The sequence below is a fragment of the Lynx canadensis genome, chromosome E1, assembly GCF_007474595.2.
Source record: "Lynx canadensis isolate LIC74 chromosome E1, mLynCan4.pri.v2, whole genome shotgun sequence".
Lineage (NCBI taxonomy): Eukaryota > Metazoa > Chordata > Mammalia > Carnivora > Felidae > Lynx > Lynx canadensis.
Window position 1 is genome coordinate 11,838,647 of NC_044316.2, and position 21,297 is coordinate 11,859,943.

The 21,297-nt window shown below is 52.0% G+C and overlaps 1 protein-coding gene across 1 annotated transcript in view; it reads right to left on the reverse strand.

The window, feature by feature from the left end:
• The window catches only part of LOC115500340 (myosin phosphatase Rho interacting protein), a 153,647-nt gene that overhangs the window by 46,326 nt on the left and 86,024 nt on the right, over positions 1–21,297 (reverse strand). The window contains 3 exon segments of the mRNA XM_030294634.1: positions 10,520–11,033; positions 12,107–12,332; positions 18,052–18,136. Of these exon segments, the coding sequence (XP_030150494.1) occupies positions 10,520–11,033; positions 12,107–12,332; positions 18,052–18,136 (825 nt within the window).

Genomic DNA, 21,297 nt, shown 5'->3' on the forward strand with positions numbered 1-21,297 from the left:
GAATCCTAGTCCACAGTCCCCATTCTTTGGGGTCCGCTGCTTCAGCACCTTCCCTAGTCCCCAGTTCCACGTTGAGAACTGCTGGTGGTGCACACAAAGCCTTTTACTGGTTAGAAATATCTCAGCTACTGCTGGTGCGTTAGCGTGCACAGAAGGTAAAGGCTATTGCTAATGAGAATCTCAGAAGCCAAAAGCTACAAAACTGGTGGGCACAGGCTGAGCACTTAAAAACTCTTAGGAGGGCTCGGCACCTAACTCTAAGGCTCCCATGTCAAGATAGGCTGGTCATGGATGGACACAAGAGCGACACTAGGTCACCTGCCAACCTCAAGAAGCTTTCTGTGCAACAAGGTACACTGTAAAACACCACACCATTCCCAACCCAGCAGCACATCCCTTTTAGGCATCAATTTGCTTCTGTGAGACTCGAAGACTTAGCTAGAAGAAACGGGATCTTTAAATTCTATAGTTGAACACACTGACTTCCAGCACACTTACACTTATTTTATGGCTTAAGAACTGTAGGGCCAGGAACTATAGATACCTACAAAAATGCAAAATCTTACTAAAGACAACCAAGAATCACAGGGGCTGTTATGGGAGTGTCCCAGTTAGACATTTATTTAAGAAATTATTTAAGAAATGCACTTAAAAGCAGGGGTTCCTAATCAAACAAACAGAATGGGATACTTATTTTAATTGGTATGCAGAAGCTTCCAAAGGCTTCAAGATTCCAAAACAGTTTCATTGAAAGTTTTGTTGTAAAGGCTAATGAAAAATTAAAGACACAGAAGGTATCTAAAACAACACACAGGCCTCTCCCATTACACCTTCCGAGGAGTCTAACATCAAAACACTGGCTCAGAAATGAGTATCTCATTTGTAACCAACTGGACCATTAGAAAAAATTTTGTCCTCAAACATTTTGGGTAAATCCCTCAACACCAACTTGAATGCTTTCAAATCTGCCTTTGAAGGAGGTGCCCATATGGACCCTCCCAGAGGTGGTGGGACTCTGGGGAGTTCCCTGGTAAACTGCTACATTATTCTCTGAAACAGCCAACGGAAACTAAAATTAATGAAAAACCTTGCCAAATTCTGGTAGACAAGAGAGGCTACAGAGGGGATCCTGGGAGAATTGGCAGAAGCCAGACAGTGAGAATTCATACCTGAGTCAGCTCTCCTGAATGCCCAATTGAGAGACCAAAATAACATTTCACACTCTTCCTTCCTTTCCAAATCCAAACCCACTGGCTCTTGATCGTCTCTTCAGGGACAGCTACTACCTTCTTGCTTGTTTTGTGTCCTAAGAACTTGGCTTAGTTTTCGGCCCGGATGGGGCATACAGGTTGCTGGTTCTTTTTGGCTCTCTTTGAGAGAAACTCTGGATCTTGGGAAGGTAGTAAGTATCCTTTACATCCTCTTTGAGTCCCCACTTACATTGACGGGGAGTTGTTCAATACTGCCAGAAACATTTGTTTGTCCTGGCTGAAAAGTGGCAGGATATTTAAAACAAGTTTTTAAGTAGTTCTGTGGTTACAAGTCAGCCAAGTTGGAAGCAGATAACCAGAGCCTGATAGGGTTGTTTAGGCCTTCTCCCTTAAGCTAGAATGAAACTATGTACCAGAAGAAAAGAAAGTATCTGAAGCCTCTGTGAAAGGATATATTAGAACATTCCAAAGACAAACAGTTCTAAATGCAGAACACAGAAATCTTTTGATTTCCACCCAAGTTGGAAATCTCCTTGCTGATACACAGAAGCAAACTGAGGATAATGTAGCTGCACGGGTGGATCGACTTACGATACCGTTTAAGTCAAAACTCAGAAATCTTTGAGGAATTAGAGCAATTGTTCACAAAACCAGAAATTCGGCTCTAGAAACACTTCACAGTCCGTCTGTCCTTTTTCACCAATACCAAAAGCTCCTCTACAGATCTCCAAAGGCTTGTAAAGTATTGTAAAAATTCTGGCCTCAGGAAACAAAAGGCCTTCTTGGAAGCCTTTATATTCTTTCCTCGTGCCTTTGTGATGTAAATGTTCTACCTGGTCTTCTCTGGGACCTCTTATCTAAGGGTCTACTCTTTGAAATACCAACTCCAGGGAGGGAATTCTTATCAGAAAAGCAAAAGGGGGAAAGATTATTTGGAACATGAGTAAACGAAAGATCGTAAGTGCCTCCTCCATAAAAATAAAAAGCTCTTGCCATCTGACCAGGTAACCTTATTTCATCTGCCAGAAACACAATTTGGATCCAACTTATAACCAGTGCATTTTATATCAATGTATCTTTCCACGGCTAAAATTTTAGCATGGAAGCTATAAGGTGTGTGTGTATGTGTGTGCGCGCACACGTACATCTGTATTTTCTACCTATAGATGATACTGCCAAAATTAATTTGTAAAAGAGCTCTCTCAGGTCATGATCTCATGGTCCATGTGCTTGAGCCTTACGTCAGGTTCTGTGCTGACAGTTCAGAGCTTGGAGCCTGCTTTGGATTCTGCCTCTGTCTCTCTCTGTCTCTCTCTCTCTGCCCTTCCCTGCGTACGCTCCCGCGCACACACTCTCTCTCAAATGTAAACATTTAAAAAAATTAAAAAGAAAGAAAAAAGCTCTATTTAATTGGCTTCAAGAAAATTAAGTACTTATATGAATTAAGTACTAACAATATTCTAAAACTTACAACAGAGAGTAACCTAATGCTTTTTAGATTCATGTGCTCTAGGAAAATATTTGGTATTAACACTGATTTAAGTGTGTTACTTTAGTTAAAATAGACGTGTCTTCAGAGTTATCAGCATTAACTATAATACCTTTCCACAACTTTTACTCTATCTAGGTTTACTGGTCAAATAACCTCATGGTGTCTATGTTATAACAGACGTTGCTGGCTGACTTTGTCCAAATATTTCACAAAGTCTTCATGGGTAGTCTAAACACAACTGATCTATGAACTGAGATATGCAATTTTAGGTGAACTTTTCAGCAATAATTATATTTTTGATATGCCTACTTAAATGGTTTCCCTAAATCTTTTTGGTAACTTAAAAATCTGAAGAGTTTTACTAAATTAAATGAGTAGTAGTCATTGAATGCCTAGATCATTTCCAAATAAAATACTGAAACAATTACTGAACGTTGGTTTATCTCCTTTTTTGCTTATTATAAAGAAATTAAAGAGATTTGGGTCTATCAAACATATTTTGTGCTACACTAAAAAAATCTATTATGAGAAAGCATGTTTCCAGAAAATACAAAATGTATTTATACATTTGCCAGGCACAGAATGCTAACATAAGACAGTTCACAATTATTTACTACTTTATTTTCACAAGATATTAAGTTTTTAAGGGATAACAATTCTAACACATGTAGGATGTGTGTTTTGGGTAAAAGAAGATATGAGGAATGGAGATCAATTTTTGTTGAAGGAAAAGAAAGTAATTTTATCCCAAAGTGAGACTAGTTGTTTCAGAATGAAAAAGAGAAAAAAAACAGGACAAGAAAACTAGAGAAGGTCTGTGGAAGGGGAATCTTGGGAAAAGAATTTTATACATGGTCAAGCTAACATTAAAATGAACTTGAACTGAAAAGAAAAAAGATAACTATTAACGTCAAAAGTAAGGTGGTGCAGTATCAGAATTTGGTATTCTCTCTTAAAATAAGGACAAAATTTTCTAGGAGTATTGGTCTGCTATTGATAAGAAGTTGTGAAAGGGTTTTTACTTTTTAATTAACCTGCTGAGAAAACAAAGATTTTGTGTCTTATCAAAATAATGTCCTGTGTTTCATGTGGTCTTTATCAGGTCTTTGATTACTGAAGAAATCCTCTATTAAAAGAGCTTAGGGCTTTTGTTGTTGTTGTTTTACAATCATGTAACTTTCTGTATTTGCCTATAAAGTCTATAATTGCCACTTTGGTTAAGTGATAACGGAGTGTTGTTTCCTACCGATCTAAGATCCTATGTGACCAAGTGTTTTAAAACCTTTTGGTATTTTGACGAACTTCTCAAAAATGCAATTCTAAACCAAGTCTTCTTGACCTAGCAGTAACTTTGGGATTTTTCAGAGGATCTCTAAAAATCATAAAAGATTTGCTCTCTCTCTTTTTAAAAGAGAGATGTTCACTAATTAGGCTTACTTGATACATTGCATTACATGGGCAGCATTATCACATAAGTGAGGCTAAGCCTTCTTAGGTTCTGATATGTCCTGATGCAATGTTATCAGTCATAATTCTAGCTGTTATCTTAAAATGTTGAACCTCACAAAAATAACCAAATTTCCCTGTCATTTCCATTATAGTGAACTCTCGTCTGATCTTTATGGGCATTTAAAAAAATTTTTTTTTAATGTTTATTTATTTTTGAGAGAAGAGAGAGAGTGTGAGCAGGTGAGGGGCAGAGAGAGAGGGAGATACACAATCAGAAGCAGGTTCCAGGCTCCAGGCTCCAAGCTGTCAGCACAGAGCCCGACGTGGGGCCCGAACTCACACACTGTGAGTGAGATCATGACCTGAGCAAAGTTGGACACTTAACCAACTGAGCCACCCAGACGCCCCTAACTATGGGCATTTTTTAAGTCTTCTGTTATTTACAGAGAATTATTGTTTTACTCTGATGCTTTTATGGAAGTGTTCATGGAAAGGACTTTGACAAATAAAGATTTCTAATAGCTTTAAGACCATGAAAATGAACTGGGGAAGAATTTCCAAACTAATGAAAAAACTGGGTTCAAGCAGAACGAGAATTACATAGGACTGAATGAACTGAGGATGATTATAATTTTACATGACCTTTTGTTTGAAACGCTGCTAGTTCCTTAATGTTTTGCTCTTTCAGATCTAGGGAAACCTTTTCACTCAAGGGATCTATGACCTACAGCAATTTGGTAGGGCATACCTTTATGGTTAAAACAGTTACTTTTTCTCTCTACCTGATCCCTTCAGAATTCGTAAACTCTTGTGTATTCTTTTCATGGCAATATATTTAGTTATTTGTAGAAGTTCAATAAAAATCTGTTTTCCCTAGAAGAGGACACAACTGGAAACACTGGCTTTATTACCAAGGCTTTGACTGGAATGTTTCATTTTGGAGATATGCACAGACTCAGATCTGACCAGACAGCTTTAAGGAGCTGCTTGGAAAAATCGGGCTGGTACCTTGCTATAGGGTTCCCAGCAGCCTTCCAGGTGCTGGTGACTTCCTGACAGGCCTATGAACCTCAGGGCATTTGGAGGGAACTTTGAGAAGAGAGAAATTCACCCAAACTATACGTATTGCAGGTAAAATCTAATGGTGAGTCCTTGGCTTGGCTTCCTGGCCTCAGAGAAGAGATCAAAGTTCCAGCAAAGCAGTCTTAAAAACAGCTTATATGGTTGCTATTTTTGCTGTACTTACAAAATCAGGCCAAGTTTAATGTAAACCAAGTAATTTTTACTGTGACTATCTTTTAAAAAATGGGAATAACTATAGAGAGAAAAACTTTGCATCTTCGCAGGTATGAGATTCTAGTCTGTTAATTGTCTTTGAGGTTTGTTTGGCTCCATACCTGTACATAACTTGGTCTGTCTAGTTTTTGCAAATATCTGGCTATGACTCTAAACTAACATTTCTACTTTTCTCTCCTCCTTCTGATTTGGAATCACTAAGAACAAAGACTGCCTTTAAGGGTCCTCCTCACTCCCCAGATGGCAACCAAATTTTAGAGAACTGAACCTTGGGTCTACATCTCCTAATTAAAAAGGGCCCCACAGCAGCTGGAGACCTCAAAATCAAACTAAGAAGAAAAGTAGCTGATATCAAAAGACTGCTTCTACCCAAGATGCTGTATCAAGACTTCATTCTTTAAACATGAAATGAAATTCTTTCTTCTTCTCTTTCCTTTACTCTGGCACTGGTCTAGAAAGAATGCCATCATCCATATCTGTCAGGCCATTACTAAGGGAGGGGGTGGGGTGGGATGCGGGGCGGGGGGGGGGGGGACCTTTTGGATTGCCAGATTTATCATAAACAAAGAGCTCTTATCTGTCCGTTGATACTAGAGATCTCCTGGTCCTCCCCATGACCAATTTCTCTTCTAGTCCCAACTGACCCCCTGAACTTAGGAGTCACTTACAGAATCTGACTTTTACATCCAGAACATCTAGTGCCCTGTTTTCACCTTTGTACAATTATAATTGTACTCGCCCAATAGATACAAATTCCTAAGCAAATCACAGTACATTTTTGCATTCTGGTGTTCTTGTGATTATCTAAGTCAGATCTGTCCCCCATTACAAAAAGATCTCACTAGCAGTACCCATCTTTGGAACGCCAAGGTTGTTCTTGGTAATAGGATATCCCTTGATTATTTTTCAGCTAAATAAGAAAATGTCTGTGCTGTGGTCAATGCCACTTACCGCACCTGGATTCATACTTCTGGGGAAGTTGACACCTGGCTACATTAAATCACTGAAAAAGCAACTTCACTTAAAAAAGTGATTCCTGGGGCGCCTGGGTGGCTCAGTCAGTGAAGTGTTCGATTTCGGCTCAGGTCATGATCTCGCGGTTTGTGAGTTCGAGCCCGGTGTTGGGCTCTGTGCTGACAGCTCGGAGCCTGGAGCCTGCTTCTGATTCTGTGCCTCCCTCTCTCTCTGCCCCTCCCCCACTCATGCTCGGTCTCTTTCTGTCTCAGAAATAAACATTAAAAAAAATTTTTTAAATAAGAGGAGGAGACTGCTTTAAAAAGAAAGAAAGAAAGAAAAAAAGACAACAGACCCAGAATAAAGTCACCTGTGCTAAATCCAAGTCACCAAATAGTGGTTAATCCCTAACTTAATTACAGTTTCAACCTCTCCCAGGCAAGAAATCTTAAACCAGTAAATTTGGAATTACCTAGTCAGCACTAGTGAGTTATCTACCTGATAAGACCCCTGCTGTCCCTCAAAGGAAGGTGACCTTGCCCAAAACAATGCACTCTTTGCTATTATTAACTTCCTTGTTCCACCCTCTTCTACCTATAAAAAGTTTTTCATTTTGTACAGCTCTTCGGAGCTCCTTTCTATTTGACAGACGAGATGCTGTGTGATTCATGAATTGTTGGATAAAGTCGATAAGATCTCTAAAGCTTACTCAGTTGAATTCTGTTTTTTACAACCGTGACATGCCACCAGACCAAGGCCTGCCCTCTCAGGGACACCCAGGCAAGTGCCCCAAGGTCACCCCACAGGAAGGGTTTTTACTTTCATTCTGGACTAGTGGCAGAGTCAAGGGGAGCAAGTGAAGGGCCTCTGAGCCCCAAAGATAAAAATCTAAGGGAGACTAATATCTAACTCTAGAAGGAAAAAGAGGAAATGGGCTCAAATCCTGAGACCCCGCCAAGAGACTCAAGAAGGGTTACCAGTAAAAATGGATCTCTTAGGGTTTCTTCATCCCAGAAGCTTAAGACCAAGGGCAGAATTCTCGGGTCCTCTGGGCTCTCCGCCCCTCTCTGTGCTCACACACAAAGCAGGAGCTCTGGGGCCCTAAACCTCTGCAGAACCTTCTCCAGGAACAGAGCTTGCTCCCAGGCCCACCTGCCAGAACCCGCAGCGCAGGCAGCAGGCAGCAGCGGTTGAGGGAAGGCGGCAAGAGAGGGTGTGTGCAGCGAGCGCAGGCAGCGGCAGGAGCTCCTGGGAGCCACAGGAAGCTCTTGCAAGCGCTCAGCCTGCTTGGGTGGATGGGGCCCCAGGCGCCACCGCCCTGGAGGTTCCAGGCCCACGCACAGACCCAAGTACCACCACTTGCAGAAGGGGAGCCCCTCCAACTGACCCCGGGGCCTAGAGAGCCCTGGGAAGGCTGCACGGAATGGCGCCCCACCCAGTCACCTGCGGCTCAGGAGCCACCGGCCTGCCAGGGCTGCAGAGAGAGGAGTCAGATGAGGAAAAGAGAGTGGCACTTGATGCAGCCTCTCCACACAGAGGGGGTTTCTGGTGAGGTCAGCCATGGCTTATTTTGCAAGGTGAGTGAGACGCTGTTAAACTGGTTCCCTTGAGGTACTGCAGGTGTGGCAGGAAGCGTCCCCCTGGGCTGGCTGACAGAGGAGGCACCTGCACCCGTGCCCCGCCTGACCTCTCCAGGTTCCCGGCCCAGGTGAGGGGCAGGACCACAAAAGACCTGGTCCTGGTGTCAGTCACCAAGAGTTTAACAAGGGCCATGGCCTCCCCCATGCGTGTTTGGCAGTGAGTCACCATCCAAGAAACATCTGAAAAGCTCTGGAGCAAATCTGAAGAGCAATCTGAGCGGCCCATAAAGGATTGCTTCAGGGCCTTGGCCTGTCAGGTGACCACCCCCCACTGTGCCCCCCCAACCTGGCTCCCGGGCCAGCCTGGCTCAGCTGTGGCCGACGTCCTGCCAATATGGGGTTCTGCTCTATCCAACCAGGACGCAGGGATCCGATCAAGCACAGGGTGAGCTAGAGTGCAGGCCTAGCAAAGTGACAGCAGCCAGTCAGATGTCATTAGGGTAAGAAAGTGACATTACAATGTGAGGACGCAGAGCGGGTGGGCTCCAGGGGTGCCAACACCAGGTGGAAACCCATCTCCATGGTGGCAAGGAGCATGCAGAGAGGAAAGCCCCAGAGATGCCATCTACCCCAGGCTACTAGACAAGAACAAGCTCAAAGCCAAGCAGGTGTGCTGAACGTTAATTCTTCGGTCTGCCGCTGAACCAGGGCACAGCTGCCCACTCGGGAGCCTCCAGGATCCACAGCCTGCCTGCCGGCCAGTGCAAGCCTCCTCTGCTCTGGCCCACAGGCCTCCTAGTCTCTGGCAAGCCCTCTCAACTTACGCATTTACTTAACTGCTTTAAGGGCAGCTGTGGTCCCATCCTGGGTCACATCATGGGAGCAGGGTCTTTCCAGTTAAGGGCCCGGTGGGGATGTGCAGCCTAGCTCTGTTACACCAGGCTATTCCTGTGAGGAGTCACCCTGCTTCTGAGGCCCCATCTCTGTGTGTGACCCAGGCACCTCTTGGGGTTGCTAATCAAACAAGAAGACAGCCAGGGCTTGAAGGCCGCCTCCCAGGCATCAGGTCAGCTTCCTTCTCCCTCTGCCTAGGAATCAGGCACATCTGCTTTCTTCTCAAGACCAACAACTCTGGGCATCTCCTCCTTATTCTGGAGGTGGACCCACAAGTGCACAGGTCCCTCCCACCTGGGGCTTTGGGAGAGCAGGTGGGTATTAAGAAAAGGGAGCAGGAGAGAAAGGCACCCTGCTCACAGCCGGCCCCTCGAGGAGGGGAGCTCATCGCCACCCTGGCCTGTCTCTTCAGCATGCCGACTCTGAGCTTTAGTTAGGCTTCGGCAGGGTGGGGAGGACATTCTGGGAATGCTTTGGGAATTTAAGTCTGAACCTCTTTTTTCGGAAAGAGGTTTCATTCGGGAACCTAATGAAAATTTCGGATTTTCTTTTCCCAGAAAAATGTACATATGGACTCTCCAATCACTTGGGGGGGGGGGTTCGTGGACCTCCAGCAGTTCACCCCCGGACCCGGGTGAGACCCCTGTTGTCAAGGCTCTGTTTACAGACTCAGGGATGAAGCTCCTACTGGAAGGGGGCACTCCAGTGCCGTGATCCGGGTCAGGGCCTCAGAGATGGAACCAAGCTCTTTCCACGGCTCTCTGGGAAGCACAGGGCCGGTGGAACAAGAGAAAAGGAGGACAGAGCCCTCCTCTCTTCACACCACAGTTGAGTTCCATGCCTCTGTCCCAGGCCCTGTCCCAGTTCTCATCTCTAAACCCTGTCTCTCCCCAGGAAGCTGTGGTTCTGTGAGCCTCCCCATGTCATGTTTCAGCCAAGCCCGGATGAAGAGCGATGCTGTTGGACGCTCGGTAACCTCACAGGCTACCTCAGCTTCCCTGTGACTTCCCGTGGCTGCCCACCCCACCTTCTTCGGTGCCCTCCACCCATGCCAGGAGCGTAAGGCAAGGGGAGCCAGCCCCTACACTTCTGGGCTCTCCCTGCCTCCACAGGCACCTCAGAGAACAGAAATGGACCAGGAAAGAACAGATGCAGCCACATAAGGCCCAGCGGCCCTTAATGTATCAGTGCCAGGAGGCACTCACAGGAAGCAGCTGGCCTCTGGCCCAGATCTCTGGGTGTCCAGAGAGGGATCCTACATTTCTGGCTACCGGGGGCTGAGTTCTGTGATCAGAGCCCAGGCTCAAAAAGGGAAGGCTCCCCACACACTCTAACAGAAAGGGAGAACAAGTGTGCTCCCCCAAGGAATGCTTTGGGAACGTGTGCATGCATGTGTGAGGTGAGGAGAGGAAATGTGTGCATGAGAGTGTGTGTGAGGAGACATGTCAAAAGCATGTAAAAGAACACAGGAGTGTGTGTGTGTGTGTGTGTGTGTGTGTGTGTGGTGTGTGTGTGTGTGTGTGTGTGTGTGAGAGAGAGAGAGAGAGAGAGAGAGAGAGAGAGACAGACAGAGAGAGAGAGAGAGACTGTGTAAAGGAGGGGCGCGTGTCTGTGCACATGTGGCCCTCTAATCCCCTCCTTACCTCCGCTCGTTGCCAAACAGACGGGCCACCTCTTCCCTGCCAGGGCTCCGGGCCCGAGTCCTACGCTCCAGCCGCCTTCTCTCCACTTGGAAGGCTTCTCGGTGGCTGATCCTGACGGCCTTAGGGACGTCGGCCAGGGCGGCATACTGCCTGCTGGCTTTAAAGGCAAAGGTGCGCCCCAGTCTCTCTGCTCCCCGCCCCCCAGCGCTGCTGGAGTCCGTGTGGGCGGGGGGCCGGCTGGCCACGTCCAGGGAGCCACGGGAGCTGCCGCAGACAATTCGGCTGGGGGGTCGAGAACCTGGGGAAGGAAGGGGATGACCAAGCTCCTGGGAGGGCGGTCCGGGGCCACTATACCTGTTGTTGGGGGTGCTGGGGCTGGGAGGGGAGAGCGGCGGGGGCAGCTGCTGCTCCTCGGCCTTCAAGTCCTGCTTGGTCTTCTCCAGGGAGAAGTAGCCGCTCTCTACCCGGACTTTGCGGCCACAGTCCATGCGGTCGCTGCTCATGGCGCTCTCCTCTGGAAGAGACAAGGGAGGCGGGAGACACGCTTAGCCTGCTGCCATCTTTGGTTTCTGGGAACTTTTTAAAGTCCTATATGGCTCGCCCTACTGCAGAACCTTGGGACAGGAATGAAATACCCTTCCCACACAAGTCCCTCATCCATCTCTCTCCTAACCTGGCTGCCCCTGTTAGACTGCCTGGGGGTCCCTGAGCTTCTAGTCGGAGGGCTTTTTGGGGGAGCAGGATCCCTCGCCCCCGAGAGAGGTCCCACCAACAACCGCTTCTTAGCAAGCATCAAGGAGGAAACCAATGGCCAAGTAGCCGTTCGGCCTTTTAGCACATCTGGGGACGGCAGAGGCAGGGGACTTCTGCAGGAACGAGGGGAATGGATGGGTGCTACGCATGAAGAGCTGAGGCAAAACGTATTTTGGCCTGAATGAACTGGGTCAGTCCTAACTGTCTTGTCTTTAATGAGCTGGACAAAATATAAATGGGAGAGGCCAGCCTATGTCACGCAGAGCCCTCGAGGGCCCAGGCCAGGGAGGCAAACGGTGCCTCCCTGCCTCTGCTCCAGTAATTCCAAAGCGCTAAGTGAAGGGAGCACAGCAAAGCCTCCGGAGCACCCTCTTCCCTACTGCGTGCGCCCAGAGGCTGGGCAGGATGGGACAGCGAGAAGGACGAGGCTGCCCTAACGAGTGCTGTTCTCAGGACACGCTGGGCTGCCAGGGTCAACTAGGCCATGAACACAATGCAGCCACTGTGACAGGAAGGCCTCCTGGTACACAGACCTCGTTCCGGAGCAGTTTGATTCTCACGACACCCACCTGGGGCTGACGGAGCAGGTGCTGTCTTCCTCCTTTACAGATGGGACTGAAGAGCTAGAGGGGCGAGGCCAAGGCCGGCGTCCAAGAATCCCACGCCCACCCAGGCCAGGCCCCTGCCGAGGGCTGACGGACACGGAAGGTGAAAGAGCCTGAGGCCCAGGGCTTAGGACTGGGCTGCACCGGTCCCTGAGTTCCCAGCACCAGCTCTGTGGGGATGGACGCCTGTTGCAGAGCTGTGAGGTCGGGCCCCAGGATTCCCACTCACCGTCTTTGCTCTCCAGCCCAGGTTCCCTCAGCGTGCTGGCAGTGGGAGGCTGGCTCTGGCTGGGACTCTGAGCCGGACTCAGGCTGCTCCCGTCGGGCTGGTCCTTGGCCCTCATTTCTTCCTGCCAGAGTGTAGACTTGGTGGTGGGGACTTTCTCAGCACTGGGGATGCTGCTGCTGCTGCTGCTGCTGCTGCTGGTGACAGCCATCTTGGCCGGCCCTGGTTCCTGGGGGAGAGAGCAGCGTCTGTGCAGCCACAGCACACAGCCTGAGCTGCTGCGCAGGTCCTGGCCGCCCGGGTGCCTGGCCACAGGGGACACTAAGGTCAACCGCACTGTGTCAGTGGCCCGGAATCCCTGGCAGGGGAGGCTCAGAACAGAGATATCTTGGTCAGGTGAAAGCTCCATCTGGATGGCACCGTGGCCGTTTCCCCTCGACAGCCCCAGTCAGTGCGCCCAGAGTGCCTGGTCTGACTGGCCTCAGGCCAGATTTGGTAAATACACGGAGCAGAGGCTTAGGATTTCTGCCTGGACCTCCGACAGCAAACACACGCCAGTGTTCCCTGCCCACAAAACCACAGAGCCCAGAGCAGCGGACCAGGCACTAAAAGTGAGATGACAAGTGGCTGGCTCAGAGTCTGTCATTCCTAGACTTGTAGGTGCTTAGGACACGAGTCACAAAAGATGGGGTGGGGTGCGGGAAGAACACACCATGGAGATGGCCACTGGGAAAATGCAAAGCATGTGTCCACAACAACACCCATGCCGGGGCCAGCCCTTGCCCACCCCCCGCCTTCTGGTTCTAGAAAGCTCAAACAGGACATCTGGGACACTGTGTGAAGGAAGAGTCATCAGATACAAACAAAACATCCAAGTACATGCATGTCCTCCCACCCCGCCACGAGCCCATATGGGAGCAGTGTCCACCCCACGTCTCCCCAGATTGAAACTGGTGCTGCTCTGTGGGAGAAGCATTCACATGGGAGGTACTTAGCCAAATACAGAAAGTCCGTTTCCAGAGCAGGTGCAGAACTGTGACTCAACCTCAAATCCAGGGCCTGGACAAGGGCCCGGCTGGGATCTCTAGCTGCCCTACAGCACCAGCTCACCCGGGCTTGGCCCAGGGTCCTAGGTGCCAGCTACAGAGGGCACTGCTAGCAAGACGGCTTTGCTCTCAAAAGCGAGACATGTCTCAGCTGCCTTCCCAAAAACATGGGGATTATGCGCAAATGCCCACCTTCCACTCCCGTCCTGGCGGCCAAGTCTCAGTTTTAGAAACCTACCTTAACCCAACTCTCGAGGTGGGGCCCTTGGCGAGGATTACAGATGACACAGGTGATGTGTCTGTGCATGCGCGGGGTTTTAACCGCCGGGATTAACCGCTGGGTTATCTGTCACTGAGCACGGACCATGTGCTGGGCTCTGGTACATCACTGTACCATCCAGTCCTCACCAACACACCTTGCACGGGAGGCTGCCCTCGCTGAGAGGAGACAGCATGCTCATGCTCGCATGGCCAGTAAGGGGCAGAGTGGGGCTTCAAGCCTTTTCCATCACCAGACACCCTCAGGAGTGGCAGTGGGGGGGGGGGGGGGGGAGGAGTATGCTTTGGATGGGCATCCTAGAGGGCCCACTGAGAAGCCCAGGCACCAGGTATCTCAATGTGAAAAAACAGGCATTTTACCAGGTCCAAAGTCTTCCTTGGCTTTGCAAGAATTCTGGAGCCTCAAGGGATGGGATAAAGATAAGAAGGCTCTTCCCACAGACCCAGGACGCACCTGACTGCCCAAGAGAGCTCTCACCAGACCTGGCTGAAGATTCCCTGCAGCTCTTACCCACCTTGTAAGAACTGGACTTCTTGTAAGAAAATGGCAATGGTTTCTGACAGTTTCCTGAGGGCTCCAAAAGAACCAGGCTCTAATGATCTAAGGAGCGCCAGCCCCAGGGCCACCTGTCCTTCCAGTCAGCCCACCGCCCTCAATCCATGCGCCCCAGCAACGCATCCCTCAAGCAGAATTCACTCCAGGTCCCCCTGCCGTGGCCCCTTCTGGCGACTGAGCCTTCTGTTCAAAGGCCAGAGGCTGGGCATGCTCTGGTGGGCTCAGGGTGGAGCTGGGACTCCTCCTAGAGAACTGGGTGGGGTGGGGTGACGTGAAGATGGTCGGTGAATCCGTCCCCCCTGCGGAAGACCAGCTGCACAAGGATACGGGGCCCAAGAGGAATAGGCGGCAGCTGTGCTTGTGAGGGAAGTGGCCTCAGCCCCACGCTGCGGGTGAAGTGCCCATGGCATATGCACAGCCCTCTCTGATGCCTGTGGCTCCAGCACGGAGCAGGTGGGCTGCTACGGATTCCCAAGAGGCCGAGGAAATTCTAGGCTTGAGATCCAAGGGGCCATGACAGGGAGCTTGGGAAACAAATGCATGTCCCAGCACCTCGTGGCTACACACCCACCTTCTGGCCCTGGGCCTCCCAATCTGTGAGGGCTGGTCACATCTGCAGATCCCTCCCCACGCTCCCCACTTCTGGAAAACACCTCCCAGAGAGTGAGGGCCCTGAATGGCGGCCAAGGTCCACAGGCAGTTCTTTTTCTCTCCTCTGGAGGCTCTGCTTTCTCTTGTCTCTCTGCCAAGCCTTATCGAATCGGTGGAGACAGAGGGACAGTCTGGCAGCAGGAACAAAGCCACGCTGGCTTCCAGGAGAGGGGGCTGGGTGGGTGATAACAGGAAAGCCTGATCTCTGGGTGAAGTTGCTGCTCTTTTCCAAAGCGGATGTGTGGCGGCTGTGGGGCACTGCCTCTGCTCCCCACACTTGTCGCCGTTGTGGTGGAGAGGGTGCTGGGGGTCACAAGGACACAGACCACAGGTGCCTGTGGAAGAGGAAGGAGGCAGAGGTGCCGGGTTTCCTACGTGCTAGTCCCTGCATGGTCGGGGCCATCAGCGTTTCACTGCTGTAACAAGGTCTGTGCTGTTCACCTGGCAGCGCACAAAGGGCTTTGAAAGGCAGGCCCGGGCCGCTGTCGCCTCCACATGCTAGCTAAGCAGGTACCCTCTCTAGAGGAGGTTTCACAGAAAGCCTGCCTTTCTACTTCCTGGGCACAGGAATGGAACGGGGACCCAATGAAAAGAAGGATGTGACCTGGAGCAGCCACCCAAGTAGAGAACAAGACACCCCAGAAGAAGTGGCAATCCACAACACACGTGTGGGCCTGAGAAGAACCAGCGCACTGGACCAGTAGGGACATTCCTCCGGGCATGTCTCTGGTCGCACTGAGAGGGGTCTGTTGTTTTACAGGTCTCTCAAGAAAGGCGGAGAAGCAAGGGCCCAGAGCCTGGCGGGCGGGGGCATGGGAGAAACCAGCATTCCAGAGCTCCACCTGATGAATCAAGCCTCCCGGCCCACATACTGGCAGGGGGAACACGCGGCCCCTGGCCCCAGACCTGGGATTTGGGGAGAGGGCGGTAAGATCTCCGTCCTTCCTGTCCTGGTCGTACCTGGCATGGATCATTATTCCTTCTCTCTAGGCATCTCGGTATCAGAAAAAGTCTTTCCTCTTGGAGGGAACAGGGGCTGAGTAAAGCAGCAGCTCCCAGAACCTGTATCTCAGGCCTCAGGCTTTGGAGGCTCTGGCCAGGGCCAGCCTGACTCCCTGCTGCTCTAGGCTCTGCTGGGACCCATGTGCCCAGTCTAGAGGCTGTCTGCTCCCCCCTGTAGCTTGATCTTCATCCTCCCTCAGGGCCTGGCATGGGTCTCTCTCTGATACTCTCAGGAAACCACTTGGTGAGTGTACTCTCCATGGCCCCAAGTCTTAACTGCTTGAGACATCCTTCTTAAAGTGGGCCCCTGTGGGCTCTCCTCCTGAGTTTCTGGAGGGCACGGCACAGCACAGCGACACTTCCAGATCCCCACTGGTTTTATGTGAAACTCTCCCAGGCCACAGAGAAAGAGGCCAGATATGGGGTCCTGAGTTCCTGCCTCGATGGGGGGCCCACAAGGCTTTAGGCTTCCCTCCCTGTTCCATTCAGGGTAACAAAACACCTTCAGCATCAGGCTGTGGAGGGAAGGCCTGTCCAGAGATCCCCAACTCTCCTCTGGAGAGACCCCCACATCACCTCATGAGACTGATTCACAAGAAGATGGGCCCCAGATGAAAGTTTACAGCTTCCAGAAACCAATGGAATCAAATGTGATGCTCTTGGGAACAAGGGGCAGAAAGAAGAGTCCCTGCCAGGCTGGCTCCGGCTAGGGCTCAGGAAGGGGTGAGCAGAGCAGGCTGGGACACCCACGCTCTAAGAGACTCTCAGCGAAGTGGGTGATCTCCCCACCCTGTGATCGCGTGGCTCCTGCTACCAACGGAAAAGGTGAAGCTCGGCCATGGCTAGCAGTATCTAGAGGGAGGGACAGCCGGGGAGCAGGGACACAACCAAACTCCCCGGTCTGGGCGGAACCTGTCTATTGCACATGTCGTTGCCTTATTTGGAGGTCGGAGCTCTGCTCTAGCGATGTTTCCAAGACATCACTATAGAAACGCAGAGTAACCCTAAACGCTATTATTCTGCCTGGGATTTTTTCTCTCAAACCAGGCAGCTTTGGGGGATTTGTGTGTGTATCTGCTGTTCCCTAGTAGGAAGCCCCACTTTCAGTCTCCAGGAATGACTCCAACTGCATTTTGCTGACTTCTTGCCAGGTATACCACCTTCAGAGGATGCTGGCCTGAGACACCTTGGGGAGCGTGGACAGACAGCAGACAACAACCACTGGCTGAGAGCAGGCCCAGAGCTGCACTCCATCAGGGCCTGTGCAAGGAAGCCCAAGGTGGGTGTGTAGAGGGCGAGGGACCCAGGCCAGCACACACCTACCAGTCCTGCCCAGGCTGACCTCTGCCACTCGCTGAAGTAGAGAGTATCCAGTAAGGACTACAGAGCCCCAGTGGGTAGCCAGGTTCTGTCACAGGCTGGCTCCCTGTCAGACTCTGGGCCTTGCAAGATCCCAAGGGAACCCGATCCCCATTCTGCTCACTCTTAGGGTTGCTGTGAGGCTGGCTCAGGCAGGGCAAGGCACTCGGTAACTGTGAAGTCTGGAGCAGAGAGGAGGAGCATTCGCTGAGCGCCCATCAGAGGCTCAGCGCTTCCCTTCATGCCCACAAAAATCCTATAACCAGAGTTCAAAGGGCCCGTTCTGTGAATCAGTTCACTGAGGCTCAGGAAGGTTAATTCGCTCCGTCAGGGCCCTGGGAGTGTGAGGAGCACGGCAGGGAGGTGCACAGCCCTTCTGGGTGCCCTATGCCCCTGCAGAGGTGGAAGAGAGTGGCCTTTGGGAAAGTACTAGACCTGGTGGGACTATGCAGGCTACCTCCTGCTCTGGTCCCATGGGAGGTAGGACAGGGGCCCAAAAGTCAAGGTCGTACCAAGTTTTTTCCATTTATTGTCAAAGTTCAGAGCAGGAACAGAGCCCTGAGAGCCCCTCACTCGGCCAGGACACTCCCTGTCTGGCCTTCCTTCCCAGCCTGCTGTCTGTAGGATCATCTCCGTGTGTCAAGTCGAGCTGAACTGAGTCCCTTCCTCAACTGTGGTGCGCGAGGACATGCGTGTGCAGCAAGTAGCCTTCCAAGCATGCTGTGTGCTCCCTAGCAGCTGGCCGGACAGCCAGGGAAGGGACACGTGCTGTAATACTGCTGCTCAGCACTGGCCCACTCACTGGAAACCGCCTGGGGCAGCCCCAGAGTGTACACGAAGGCCACCCTGGCCCATGGAGGGTCCTGCCCCGTGGCTTGGAGAGGAGCGTACCGATTGCGGCCCACAGACCACTGGAGGGAAGGAGAGGACACGCAGGGCTGGTGACCGTCTCAGCCCCATCTGGATCCTTTTCCTCAGCCCTAGTTTTAGGCCGGGTCCTTCCGGGGAGCTCTCACTTCATCCCAGCTCTACTGAAAGGAAACCACTTTGCCTACCTGTGGTGTGGGAGGCTCCACCTTCCGCTTCTTCTTTTGGTTCTGCTTATTGGTCCTGGGATAGACCATGAGCATCTCTAGCCATCTGGAGAGAGAAGAGGGGGGAAGCACTGGATCAGATCCCTGCTCTTGGGGACTAGGAACCTCGTCGGGTGGTCTAGACACCAGGCGCAACGCTTCCTGCTTGGGGGCATCCACCCAGTGGTCAGGCCTCTGGGCAGCCGAGCAGGGCAGAGCACGACCCAGATGTGAGCCTGCTACCACTGGGGCAGGAACTGCCAGAAGTGCAGCCCAGGACAAGCACAGGCTGTGTTGGGACCAGGCCCAGATGCTGACCCCACAATGACCAGAGTGCAGGTGGGGAGGGCCATGTGGTCAGCCCAGGCACAAGGAACGCTTCACCCTGGCGGGGCAGCAGGCCTGAACCACAGGCCTCAGAGTGCAGAGCAAGCACCTCACTGATCCCATCTTCGGGGCTTTGACTTGGTTTTAAAATGGTCCTCCCAGAGAAGATTTGTTTAGCATACGGATGGGCTGCTGTTGGGTGTCCTTTAGGGCTACAGAGGCAGGAACCAAGAGTTGTGCTACCAAAGTTCTCTGCAGCAGGTCACTTCCGGGGGCTGAGCTGCTGACCTCCCAGACCCACTCACTCACCTCTAGGCCCCACCACCTGCACAATGAGGGCTCTGGGCACCTTGGCTTTGGGGAAGGTCTGGCAGAGCTGCCCAGGGACCCACCCCAAGACCCACATGTTGGCAGGTCCACTCTGGACCAGGAGCAGAGAAGGCAGCAGGGGAGTGTGGGAAGAGCAGCGGCTGATACAGATCTGGCTGTGCGACTCTCCAACTATGACCTTGGGTGGCTCCCAGCCCCTCCGGGCTTCAGTCTCCCCACCTCTGGGGCGGATTAGGCCGTGACACATCTTGCCTCACCTGAGCTTCATTAACATCTGGGAGGGTTGGGTGAGAGGAGACAGGAGGAGTGGAGGGCAGGAGGGACCTGGTGATGAAGGGCGCTCTCTCTAGGGGGCAAGGAACGGCAGGAGACTCTGGTCTCCCTTCTTCCTAGAACACGAGGGTCTGTGTTGGGCCAGTGGCAGCGGCTGAGCTGTGATGTGAGGCAGAGCCCACACCGCCAGCGCCCTAGCCGGAGGCTGCAGCAACCCCAGGACCCGAACCTGGGTCAGGAAGAAGGGTTTGCGCCTTTCGCACTCGCTGGTGCTTCTTTAATCGGGGACGGAGGAGGGGAGGCCAGTCACAGTCCGTGACCTTGCAGGACAGCCTTAGGAGGTGTGCTGGTTGTTGACAGCAGGCAGCGGGGAAAGTGGGCTTGGGTGTGGGGAGTCACAGCACCTGGGCAGAGCCGAGCTCAGCTCCGAACAGGTAATTCTCAATTTGCTGAGAGAACGAACAACTGCCTGTCCCGCAGAGACCTAAGGCACAGGTCCTGTGGGTCACTCCTCTGCGGGCTGGTCCCAAAGCAAGAACAGAGGCCATGACTGTATCCGCAAGGACAGCAGATGAGCAGACTCCCTGAGGGCCTCCCTCATATGTCATCTGAGGAACTCACATGCTCCTGGGGTTAAAAGACCCACTTTCCAGCCTGCCACAGGGGCTGAAAATTCTTTTGGGCACTCTAACAAGCTGTCGAAGACCCCTCTCATAGCTTCACTCAGGAGAGGAGAAGAGACTGCCTGACAAAGTCACCTCGTCCTCCAGGGCCCCAGGAGCACGGGGAGTATAGCAGGTGGGTGCAGAACCTGTGGGGTGCCCTGAGTCCCTGCCCACGAGCCATGCAGGACAGGGCCTTGAGGAAAGAGATCTGTGCTGTGGTTGCATTGCTGACTGAACGGAGCTCAGGGAGCTGTGCTGGAGACTCAGAGGCTGAGCACAGGCAGGGGCGGGCTGGGCTCGGAATGTGTCCCCTGAACTCGGATTTCTCACGGAAGCCCAGTAGGAAGCGTGTAACGTCATTCGGATGTGTTACTATGTAAAATATACCCGGGAAGAGAAGAGAGGCAAGGGGTGAGTACGGACACGGGATCAGTCATGGATGTGAGTGCCAGGGACGTGGTAGAGTGTTCCCCGACTCTGACAGCAGAGCCAGGGTGAATAAGACTGAAGGGGACACAGCTGAAAGGCAGGGGCTCAGAGAAGGGGGAAAGCTTGGACTCAGCCCAGCTGGAGAGCACGGAAGAGCCCCCCGCCCCCCAACCCGCCGCCAACTCCTGCTCCCCTCCCAACTCCTCTAAAAGAGCTGCATTAAGCTGTGCCCCAAACATCCTGAAGGCTCCTCCTGGCACAAGAGAGCCGGGAAAAAGAACTGCCAACTCTCTCCATCCGGCTCTGGGAGAGATGCCACGGGCTGCTCAGGGGCCTCTGTTCAGAGAAGACCCCGGGGAGCAGGCTGGATGGACTGTCCCCAACTGCTCCTGCTCGAAGTCAGTCCAGAGGAAGTGTCTGCCGCTCATTAGGGAGCTGCGTGCTTAGACCCATTCAGGGTCTCAGGGACCAGATGAGAATACCTGGGCAAAGGAGCTGTGCCAGGTGGTGAGGATGCCAAGGGAGGAGTCCATCCACAAAGGCAAGAGGCAGACGAGGGAGAGGAGGTGGAGGCAGAAGTCTGTACCCAGGGGACACAGCCCCCCACCTGTCTCCCTGAAGGAGGCCAAGTGTCCCAGCAGGCGGTGAAGATGGGGAAGCTGTTGCCCAGGGGCCCAGGGACAGGCTGCCACGGTGAGCCCTGCCTGCTGGGCAGGGGTAAGCGAGGCCCGGACCCAGGATGAGGAGAGAGGAAAGCGCTGGGTGGCTTTGGCTCCAGGTACGCCACCGGGCCACAGCACAAACCTCAGCCCAGCCTACGTGTGGGACCCTGAGAGAACGCGCATCTGGTATCGTGGTTCAATGACCTTGTCTGCCCACACTGCATGGGAATGGCAGTCCCCAGTCCCCATTCAGGTGGTGACCTTAGGAGGTCCCCTGGCCTGTGGCAAGTGCCTAATGGTAGGATTCAGGCCACCTGCCAGAGGCGCGATCAGATGCCAGTTTCCTAATGGCATGTAGCACATCACTATATCCCTGACCTGGTCCCCCAGTCACACATGATCCAGCCTGTCCTGGGGACCCTGGACACCCCTTTCCCATCCCACCTGCTAACCAGAAGCCTCCACAGGACCTAGCTCCCAAGGCTAGATCTCCCCCAAGGAATCCAGCTGGGCAATGGAGCCCCGGCCTGAGTGTTTCTGTC